This window comes from Dufourea novaeangliae, unplaced genomic scaffold, assembly GCF_001272555.1.
Source record: "Dufourea novaeangliae isolate 0120121106 unplaced genomic scaffold, ASM127255v1 scaffold25, whole genome shotgun sequence".
NCBI lineage: Eukaryota > Metazoa > Arthropoda > Insecta > Hymenoptera > Halictidae > Dufourea > Dufourea novaeangliae.
Window position 1 is genome coordinate 158,327 of NW_015373901.1, and position 12,243 is coordinate 170,569.

Consider the following 12,243-nt stretch of genomic DNA (forward strand, 5'->3'; position numbering starts at 1 on the left):
GTTTTTTGTTTTGGATACTTTTTAGATTGAATTTTAGAATGTAGATTGCTGGTTGTAATTGTTAAATTGATCGTTGGTAGCACTGTTATTCTTCTTTTACTGGTTTCTCTCTGTTTTATACGTGTCTCGATGGTAATTTGCTCTAGGATGGCATTCTTAGCGATTTCATGCGTTCCCAGACTCTCTTATTGATCGCATTCTGTTAATCTTTCTTCCGTGGCCCTGTTATAATGGAGTTTCGAATCTCTCGGAGATTTTACGCCGGGCTCGAGTTCCCCCCACTGTTTACAATAAGCGGGATCATGATTTCAATCAGCTGTTTTCCTGACCAAAATCTGCAAAATTTCAAACAAAAAGTATTTAGTCGTTGGTAACTCGTAGCGAAAGTAACCTTACGTTCGAGTTTTAGCGTTTAACACTTGTGGACGCATCTTCTGTTAATATACAACGGTCCTACTGAAGCATTATTACGTTTTTCATATTAAAAAACTTTCAAGCGCTCACGATCCTTTTCTTAAGGCGAAGTCAACTTCGTAACAATGAATTCACCCGGCAAGCACCAGGGAACGTTGCTCGCGAAAAACGAGCCTGAAAAGGAAGACATTCTTATCCGAAAAGCGAAACGTCCCCAGCAATAGAATGCACGATTTTTCTGGAAAAAGATTTTCAAGAAAGAAGAAGACGAAATGAGTGAAAGACGAGGGGACCCCTCTTCCACTTTCATACTATGCGGTCTTTTATTCGTTTCGCTGCTGCCTCGTTCGCCGATGTGGTCCCTTCAAAGCCAAGAATGGCCAACAGTCGGCGTTCTCGCTAACGAACGAGTCAGGAATCTACACCGACTGCTGGATGATATTCGCATTCGCTAGAGAAAATCGATGCACAACACTCGAACCAATGCTTTTAACTTTAAACGATTAACGAGAGTAGAAGATTTGGATTTAAACCCATGAATGGAGTACACGTATTACAAAAACTGATTTTTCTTTCGAAAAAAGGAAATAGTTATTTTTCTTTTCATGTAACAAGGATTCTCGAAACTATAAAGACTATGATCCTATTTAACAGGTTTAATAAATCTCTTCGAAAACTTAATGCATGAATTATACATTCCTTAAACTAGAAATTCTCTAATTATACTTGAATTTTACGCGTAAACTTCCAATTTCAAACGAATTTTACTAGTCAACATTCTCGTAATTTCAGTAAATCTCTCGGAAAAGGTGCAAGTATATTTGCTTGATTATTGTTAAAAATATCAGTTTAAAAGTTCTCATTTCGAAACACTCGGTATTTGTAACAATTCGTACGAGTGTATTTAAATAGAACCAACTTCTCGTGCAATGGTTCAATATTTAAACAATTCCATTTGTTATAACAAAAAGTCATTCGTTGATCACCAGACGGAGAATAGAAACGGTGAGAAGGTAGGATCTGAAAAAGAACAAGAATCGGAACAAATTACCTACACCCGATGCGCTCCGGTCTGATCACGGACAGATGACTCTACTTGATGCCAGTAGTGCTACTCAATCTGTGACCAGACAATAAAGGGAGTAACGCTTACGCCAGCGTGTTTCCCGCGATAATAGGTGATCTTGGAAATGGAAAAAAAGCGAAGAAAAGAATCTTCGGGTACCATCCTACATGAAAGAGGCCAGCGTAAAATGGCGAGCCCCTAAAGAGATAACTGATAATATTCCCGCGTCCCTTAAAAACTGTATTCTGCGAGAATAACTAGCAAACGATAAACGATGCGAAATTCCACACGTTTTCGCACGTATTGTAATAACGTACAATTTCATAAATTTTCACTCACAAGATTTTCATTAGAAAAATTCAATTACGTCAGAATCGTAATGCAGGAAAGGAACTTTTCATGGGAACAGTTGAGATTTAATTTTTCAATGAGGCCTCGACTAGGAACCGTCAAGGATTAATTGAATCTATCCTCGAAAGGATAACCTTAATGAGACAGGATTCTTAAAATGAAACATTCTCGAGTAGACTGATCTTCCTCCTCGATGGGTATCCTGACAACCATTGCAGAAACGGAACAATACCATTTGGAATGGAAATAAATTTGCTTCCCCTGGGAGTGTAAGTTCTATTCGACGTGTTAACAATAAAAACCGCAAGAATATTACTTGCGTTATTCATAAGAATTATGAATCGAACCGACAAAATGCAATGCATGGAAATACATGAAACACGGAATCTTTTGCACGATGACGCACGAAATGTTTGTTTTCGTGCAATCACACACACAGGGGAAGAATACATGGTACACTTTATGTCGTGCATATGTATATACATGGAGCAATACATATACAACACGGGACATATATTCGCGACGATTCATAGAAAGTATTTTGGCGAGCAAAACCCGTACGGCTATCGTAACGCGAAAGATTTTTCGAAGTGAAACGATAAAAGGACATTCTTCGAAGGACACCAGGAAATGGGGATAAGGACGGGCGCGAAGGGGCATTCAGATAAATTCAGAAAACTGTAAATCTCGCGAAAATCTCTCTTCGAGACGTTGGAAACAGGGCAAGGATAGATGGGTAACCACATAAGAAGCGCACATACATGTAAGCAATATATGTATATGTATGTATAGGAGTGTAGATGGGTAAGTATTGTATAAAGGATGTGCTCGGTAGGATGTCTATTGTATTATTTCGGTCCTGTGTCTTCAAAAATATTGATCTAGGTATTTAATTCGTAAACAGACGCGGTTACAATTTAATGTTTGATAAAATTGTAAAATACAAAATATGTGATCGATTATATTTTGTGAATTAAATAAATACAAAATATATGATACTCCAATTTTAATACTAGATCTATTGATTATTATGACATACTTACTTCTACCAGAGCGAAAAAACAAATATATGTTTGAAAATACACAAACAAATTTCTTCTTTTATATATTGTAACTGCATTGTAATAAATCTGAGTAATTTTCATAAGAAGCTTAACTGGCAGTTTTAACCATTTCGATAGTGCCGGTATTAAATATTTTGTTCGTTCACCTTGCGCAATAAATTATTTATAAAATCGACTTTTTCACTACCTCATACTCGACGACGACCCAAGCCGTTTCAGAAACGTATTTCGCGAAACATATGTACCACATAAAATTGCGAAAGATTTAAAGGACCCGAGGAATCCCACTCGAAATCGTAAAATCTCTTCGGCAGTTTGAGAAACTGGGTTTTATTCTTCGAGGACCAGGTTCGAAGTAATCTCGAATATCTCTACGAGGTACACAAGCCGGAAATACAAAAGGCCAGGTCACTGAACAAAAGATATATCGTGTTTCCGTGTACAGTGGCGTCAATTTCTGGAACGCCTATCAATAATCCTCAGTTTTCCAGTTGGTATAAATGGTAATGTATATTTATCGGCACATAAATTTCCCTCTCTTTCGAATCATTACCAGCGAGGACTTACACATTTTTCTTAATATTGCGTTTACGTTCACTATTCGACATAAGAAATTCCTCGACATAAAAATTTTTATAATAAAAGACAAAGAACCGAAGATCGTAACCAAGAACGTGGTCTTCTATGCAAAATACAATTTACAAAGACGAAGACCTGTTTGATTATGAATGCTAAAGTATCACGGTATCGTAAAGGAACATCTTCACAGGTCCGGAGGAGGAGTCATAAAATCAGCATTTCCAGCCACTCAGACCTCCGCCCTTTCCACTTACGCTTTCGTCAATTTTCATCGACGATCCGCCGGGGGTACATTCAAATCCTCGGCAAATATTCGCTGGCTCGTAACGTCAGACCTCGCAGTAAAGAATTACTCGAATTTTATGCGCGGGATCGTTGCATTTTTCATGTATCCGCGAAACTCGTACCACCTCGGCCGCGTCTAATAGGGATATAGGGCAACTCGTACCTCTAACGAACTCATTATTTCCATTATGTGCGTTTAATGTCTGTCAAACACAAGAAAAAAGTACCTAATCCTATATTTTTCCTCCAACACGAATACATTTTACATTTTTATATTTTTTTGTGATATACATATACATATCTCTGCCATGCAATTATTCATGAGAAGACATCGCTGAACACAGCCTTTAGATTTTACGGGGACATGATTTAAATTTCTACTTCTCGTTAATTCGCCTATGAACGCACCCGACATATTCACGGTCTCGCGCAGGCTGGACTAGTCTCCAAAATGTCGGATGGACGAATTTAGGGAGATTAACTCTGGAGCAGTAGCAACTGTACTCGATGGCGCTCTACTAGTCGCACGTCGTCCAGACGACAACTTAATCCGGCTCATTACGGAGACAAACCTCCGAATAATGCATCAGTTTCAGAAGAACACCGTTTTAATGTGAATATGGAGGATCCGTTGAAGTCTTCATTGGAACGACAGATTTATCTTCGAAACTAGAAAGTAATTTACCCATTTTTTAAAAAATTCGATAAAATGGCAAATACGGCATTCTTTTTCCTTTTAATTTAATAAATTAGAATGAAGTTATTAATATCGATGTGGATTGAATATATACAGTGTACCAATAAGTGAGCCACTCTATCTAATCAAATTCATTTCTTTCGTAGGAAATAAAAAATCTGTGATATCTGTTCTCGTTTTTCGAAGTACTTTACCATTTTCAATCATAAAGAGAGCAGAAAGATGTTCTGAATTTAAACTGTCACCAGTTTATTAAAAAGAACTAGCGAACCACTTACTGATGCAGGTAATACTGTTTGGGATACATTGAGAATTCGTCATCGCGATTAATATTGAATCCTTCACCTGGATATTTATTATCTTAAATTACCAAGTATTATTGTCAAATGTTTTGGGCTATTATTTATCTGGAATAATCTTAACTCATGCAATGCACCCCGTATCGAATCTTCGTATGCCAACATCAAACGGACGAAAGGCCGAGCCACATTTAAAGGCGTGATTGGTAAAGTAGAAAGTCAAAGGAAGGTTCCATTTCGTAGTTAGTTTCTCGAGACTTGAACGAAAGCAAGGAGTAGCCTGGATGACGTCACGGCACTTTATCGGATAATCGGGTCTCATAATTGAAATACTTTTTTCAGCCATTTTACCGGGCCCGATCGCGCAGTAAACACGAAATCATTATGGGGGAACTGAACCGGGCACCGTCAAAAGCAGCTTTCGCCAGTAATTTTGATTTCCTGGGATTCCAATTACGGCAGTAGCTTTAATACGAAACCCTTTCCACCTAGTCAATTTGGGCGGGTAAGTTTCTCAACTTTCCTCTAAGACCCTGTATAACGTCTGTCCGCGTGACGAAGTTTCCAGTGGCAGTGAATGAAAATGAAGGTAATACGTAAATGGCTCCTTCTGCATATAATTAAATCCCTAAATGGAGCACCCCCTACCCCGTTCTCCTGGATAACAATAATCGTGACATTGTTACGATTTATTAAGACCAATTTTCGGGGTCGGAAAAGCACATTGTTTTCAGTTCCGATCGCTCAAGCATCAGTATACGATGTATATTTCTTTTTATGGAATCCGTTGTGACGTACATGGGGAAAACCATTTTTCAGCAATTCACAGAGAAAAGTCATTTGCCGTCTACTTCGATTCCGTTCGACGGGTTCTCGCGTATGCTATTATCGAGTATCGTCTAGTTCACGTACGTGAACACTAAATTTACTGTCTGTCGTTCGGGAAACCGTGGTCTCATCAATTTTCGAACGATCGCTTTTCATGTCAACTTCTAGCGGTAACCGAGTATGAATAAAAGTAGCGCCTTGAATGCACGCAGTTTGAGAGGATCTACGAAGCATAAATATTCCGAATTATTACTGTACAGTAATTCGTCGAATATCAAACACGACGGAACAAAAGAAATTATTTAAACACGTTTTATTAGTATCGAAAAGTATTTTAACCATTTTTTTCTTATCATCGAGATTAAATTTTCAGTAAATCGACTTTTCTGAAAAGTGACTGATTGTGAATGTTTCAAGATAAATCTATTCTGAGGCAAGACCGTAGTAAACACGAAAGTAATTTACGTACATCGAGGAATTTAATAGAATTTCTGTGTTAAACGACCAAACTTCCATACGAAAGACGCCATATTTGTCCGGGGAAGATAGCGACTATTTAAAATGACTGGACATAAAATTCATGGCGGCAATTTAAACAGCCGGACCCTGAGCGAAACTTCGAGATACACGGACACACAGCAGTGACAGGCCATGACAAAAGTTGGAGGGAAGAAACTAGCCCCGGTTGAAACGGAATTACGGTTGCCTGAGTGTTCGACCTAAAAATATGAAACGTGGAATACGGGGAATGCCAAGTGAAAAGCTATCGATAAAAGGCCGATCGATTCGCATGAATCATAATCGTGTCGTCTCAAACTTTTCATCAAAATTATAGCAGACCAGATGTTACTGAGCGTAAAATATTCTGTAACATTGAAAGATTAAGGGACTGCGAACAATTATACAATTATTTAAATGTTCAATTTCGAGAGACATTATTTCCCACGAGATACACGAAAGATCGAGATAATCGAATAAAATCGTCAACGTTTCATCCAACGCTTCTCTAGATTATTGTTAAATCTCTCGTAATCTTTTAAGCCCGGAGGAGGTCAAACCCTGGAAAAGAAACTTCCATGGATAACTGTCTTGTTTGTACAGTAGACTAAAGCCAGAAATAAATTTCACATTTTTTTCTATAACGTCACATCGTAAAATTGTTAATCTTATCTAAATCTTACAGTGAATAAAACTCGCCATCTTCTATTACGTGGGTTAAACAGTTCAAACATCGACGCGAGACTTAAGCTACACAAATTTTGTAATTATTTTTGCGATAGTAATTTTACCAGCAGCAATCTCGCCCCGCTGTGTCCCATTTCATTGCCGGCTTTCAACTGCTTTGTAAACCCTTACTAAACTTTCTCTGAAGCGGAGAGAAGCGTCACGGTGAATAATTTGTGAAATTTCAACGGATTAATTTACGACGGTAAAACATGGTAAACGGGACGAATTAAAATTTTTCGATTGAGGTCGTGCGTTCGATAATTATGAAAAATTTGGTTCACAGATTCTGTGAACTGGAACATAATACAATAACTTTGATATTGACAGTGAAATATTCGACATCCAGAAGATTGTAAAGCCACCCCAAGAAGATAAACTAATCAACTATTTCGTCTATATTCCGAACAAACTCCACCGGATGAAGTTCTGCATGAGCTTCTCAACTGAGAAATCTTTGGCTCCGCAGACTTAGGAAGCTCAAAACTTTCCTGGTAATATGCTCAACACTGGCCACCATAGAAACCGAAAGAAGATAAATAAAACTGATGAACCAATATACAGTGGAAATAATCAGATCGAAAACGTATCCGACTATCTCCTCTTTTAATGAGAAGACACCAACGTCATAGGAATACCGGATATTTAAACATCGAAATCCTTGTCTTTAATTATTGTAAGATCGAAAAAAGGAAGCGTTACCACGTGAATATCAGTTTTAAGTGGTACTCGCGGAACATGTATGTAATCCAAGATACGGGCTGCCATTATTGAACTTCAACCATTCGCTGAAGTTCTCTTAATCCCCTAATGGTCCGTAAAATCGGCGATATATTAGACCTTAAGGTGATTGCAGCCCGCGAAGTACGTGCAAATTATTATGTATATATCTCACGATATTCCGGGGCACTCCAATTTTTTTTCTTTCCGATTGCCCTCATCGATCGCTCCGAATACACAGGCAAAAGTCGTTCCCGAGTTTGATCCGGAAGGCATCGCGCTATGTATGTATACATGGCCCCGTTTTCTTACAAAATAAACTGAATTGAATCTAGAATCGAGAATCAATGCACCCGTGTTAATGGAATTCAGCCGGCTGGATGTGACACGCTCGGCTAGGTCTTCGGACCCAATTGAGAAATACCTACAAGGTTCGATTTAACGGAGCGTGAAACGAAAAAAAGAACAGTCCAGTGTACGCGAAACAAAAGGGTAAACACTTGGAGCGGATGGTGATACCGCGTGCTCGCGTAAGAAACGAACAACATCGATTTGTTTCGCGCGCAATCAAGCGGGAATAACATAGAAGATAATTATCGTGCCCAGATTGACCATTGGCTGACGATGCACGGGTCGTTTGTGACCCGGAATTTTAAAGAGATAAAACAATCAGCAGGCGAGCAAACAGCATAAAGCGTAATAATGATATTGAATGCCATATATATTGTTTCTTTGTAACCGTGAAAATTCAATTGTCTATTTTCTAATTTTCATGTACCACATGAAAAAATTAACTTACACATATTTGTAGTTTGTATGAAATGTTAATATGATTAGTTCGCCATTAGAGAGTCAAATAATTTGAAAACAACGAATCAGTTTTGAAAATCGATGACAATTACCTGCATCTTTGTCCTTGCCTAGGCAAAGCAACGTTGTTGACACCATACAGTATGCTTTCCTTTGGAATTGAACTGGCAATTTACGCCGCAGTTAATTCTGCATTGAACAGCGGCCGAGGATATCTGAAATCAGTAAAAGAAAGTGAACGATAAACATTATAGTTTGTTTCAAAAAAATATAAATAAAATGAATAATTTTTAAGCTTTATGACATTTGGCCCTATTCTGCTTGTCTCATCACACACGACCCCTATTCTACTTGCCTGGCCATGTATGGCTCTGTTCTATAATATTTGTCTGGCCTCATACAGACCTTATTCTACTTGCCTGGTCACATACGGAGCCCATTTTACTTATTCCCGATAGTGTGTGGGGCTGATTCTACTTGTCTGATCAAGAACAACATCCGGCTGATATTTTACGTCGATATATTCGATTGAGGAACAAGTCCACCTTAAATTGTTCTGATTGGAAATTCTGTATTAGTCCTACGCGTATGTCGAAGTTTCTGAAAGGATCCCTCTCAAATACTTCGATTCCGTGTTCGTCCACTCTTTAATATATTGCAGTTTAAATCGCATTCTTTATATTATGCACTTGTTTCTCAGACGTGGAATCGATTATAAGTTTATTTGCCGTACATACTCATGTACTGACATGTGAAACGCGAATTGTACATTTTATACCTTTGCCGTGCCAATTCGATCTACATATGTATATTGTAACCGCAATGCACAAAATGAAATAATACAACAGTGGAAACACAAATAAAATTCGTGAGTCGGGATCCAAAGGGGATGAGAAACTCATGCATGAGTATTATCGATATTCGAAGGACGATCATGTTACGTTGGAGCGCCATTATGTGGGTTACTAGTCCAAGGTCTACCTTCGTTCGTGTCCTGGAACATAAGCTCGTTTGTACTCTGGATAATTTACCCGTACTTCCAGTGACCCATATTTCTAGTATATATCTATGTAATCCTAAGAAAAATCTTATTCGTAAAGAAATTCGGATTTAATGCATAGAAACAATTTAAGAAATGCTATTTTTTTAAAGGGTACTTGTAATTCCTTCTAGACATTTCTCTAGTTTTACCTTCTATTTAGACGTTCACATTATACATTCCTTGCTGATTTTGTCCAAAATCATTCGAAATGATCAGCTCATAAATTCTGTAGTCATAATAATCTTCTGGATTTTCCGTCATGGCGGTTCGTTATATTTGAATATTAATAAAACAATCATTTTAAAATTTTGACGAGGTTGAAAACCCGATGTATTAAATGAAGACGAGTTCATCACCGATACAGTTGAATGAGTTCTATCGATTCCGAGCAGATCCCGCCACGGTCCCAGCGAGAAGGAAGTTGTTCCCGAACGTGCCTTCGCACCCTACGACGTCTGTCGATACGTTATTCAATTCCGTGGTATTGGATTTCCCTTCTCAGCGGTCCGCAGTCAGACTACAACTGCAACTGCAACTGCAGCTGCAGCTGCAGCAGCAGCAGCTAGAAACGATGCGGTTCTATCAAGGATCCGTCAGTTCCCCTGCCCTTCACATTCCCCCTTTTTTTCCCTCGGTTCTCTGTTTCGACGTTCGATAGACAATGCGGTGTGCAAAAATGTTTGCGAAATCAGTTAGCGACCTTCTAACCCAAATCATGAAAATCCTCTAACAGGCGTGTGTATACCTTCAATGGAAATTCCACATAACGTGTGTGTGTGTGTATGCCTGTGTTTCCACCTTCGATGCATGCCTTTCCTAGGAAATATCTGTTCATTATTCATCGTAGGGGTGTCATTCGTATGACCAATCTCTTTTTAGAAATCTAGCAACATGGTTGGATTTACCGCGGGTCTACTCGGAATGATTTGCATCTGGATATCTCTGTATTTTAATTAGACCGAGCCACTTTATAGAGGCAGATATATTTCTCTCGTTCAATGTTGTTTCGCTCATTAAAAATTTTAATCCATACAGCGATCGGTGATTACAAAAGCGACAGGCACACAGACACATACACACAGACGTGGCTGTGCATTCACGATAAGAAGCTCGTCTAATTTGTGACGTTGTTGCCCTGCAGTCTGGCACATCCATTATTAATTCCGTACGTAATAATGGGAGCTTCGCTCTGCATGTCGTACTGACGGGATGGTTGCATCTACAGTCGGATTAAAATTCATACGGAACCTTGGAAACAAATTCGGATACCCCTGGTAGGTCTCGGAGATAACGTTGAATATCGCAATATCGATTGAACGCAGGTATTAAATAATGTAACGTTGTTCAATCCCGCCTAGAACCTTGATCTACAATATGAAATTTATATTTCATTCAATTATAGAATGACATTTCTATAATGTGACTACTTAAGTATACACATATATAGTACAAATATTTTAATCTGTTATTAATTCAAATCCGGAACTCAACATCGCAATTTATACTAATGAAACAGCTTGTGAATGTACACGCTTACGCTGTATGTATCACGCTTAATCGGTAATTAAAAATACTGTACCTCCTTAACTTGTTACACGGATTATCTTATTACACCATGAGTTTCTTTTTTGAATTTATTGCCGATGATAAACTGCGGTAATGATACAACAGCTACAGTACACTAAAGGTTTTACGCCACAAATGTGATATACGAGGATTTTATGCTTCTGAAAGCTTTAATACATTTTGGATCCGGCATACTAATATTTGCCATTATTCCGTTCACTCTTGTACCCGCTCCAGTCCACAAGTCTCACAAGGTTGTCAGATTAAAGATCTACATTGTACATGATCGACATCCATAGCGAGTCTATCTTCTCGATGGCTTTTACAACAGCCGTAAAAAGCTTGACTCCGTGTGTATTACGTCGTGCATGCAAAATTACGACTTTTTCTTCTCTGTCGATGATGTTAAAATGATGTTTATCAGCTATCATCTGGTTTCAACGCGGTTCGATCGCATTCACTGTCGGACGGAGTAATACTTACTTCGCGAAGGATACAGCGCCAAGATTGATTACGTTGTTCGTTTTCATTCATAAAAGTGAAACTTGAGATAGCGATCGGTAAATCTGTAATAGTATGTACATTAACCTACAAACTGACAACAGTAAAAGTGTATCTACTGAAATTTTCTGTACGCAGTTTATTCTACATTTTCGATTTAGGTTTACACGTGGGGTTGTCTGTTTCTCGATTATATTACGGTTTACTGGACAACCTGTACATCGTACGAGTAAATTTTTCACCATAATTCTCGTGTTTGTTGTATTCTACAAATAAATACGTCGGGAACCAAATGCAAAATTGAACCAACATTAGTGTACCCGCATCCTATGTAAAGCGTCGTGACAGTTAAATCGAAAAATACCAATTCAAGGTCAGCACAGCCTTGAACGTGCAATCGAACAGCCGATACACCAATCGAGAGTCATGTCGAAGAATAAAACTCCACTCGTTCGGAATGGATTCCCGAGAACAGGAAAACGGACGATCAAGAGAAATCATGGAAGGGACGGAGAGGAGAATAGGAACGTTCTAACGGAATTTTTACATAAGACGACGCGACCATTCGTATCGCGAGATCAACAAACGTTCGTCAGATAAGAATCGACAGCTGATTGAATTATACATCATTAATACAGGCGGAATTAATTGGCAGTTGGTAGAATAATCTCCAGCGACAATGCTGTCTCGAGTTAATATATTTATTTATACATTGAAACGTGTTAAACGAAACTTAAACTTTTTGAGACACAGTTCACACGTTCAACTGTGGACACGTTTATTATCATTAGATGAAA

At 38.4% G+C, this 12,243-nt stretch overlaps 1 protein-coding gene across 1 annotated transcript in view; it reads right to left on the reverse strand.

Annotated features, from left to right (window-relative positions):
* The window catches only part of LOC107193719, a 159,751-nt gene extending 151,275 nt beyond the window's left edge, over positions 1 to 8,476 (reverse strand). The window contains exon 1 of the mRNA XM_015583221.1: positions 8,430 to 8,476. Within this exon, the coding sequence (XP_015438707.1) occupies positions 8,430 to 8,475 (46 nt within the window). The 5' untranslated portion in view covers position 8,476. The remainder of the gene's footprint in view (positions 1 to 8,429) is intronic.
* Positions 8,477 to 12,243: the final 3,767 nt, after the last annotated feature.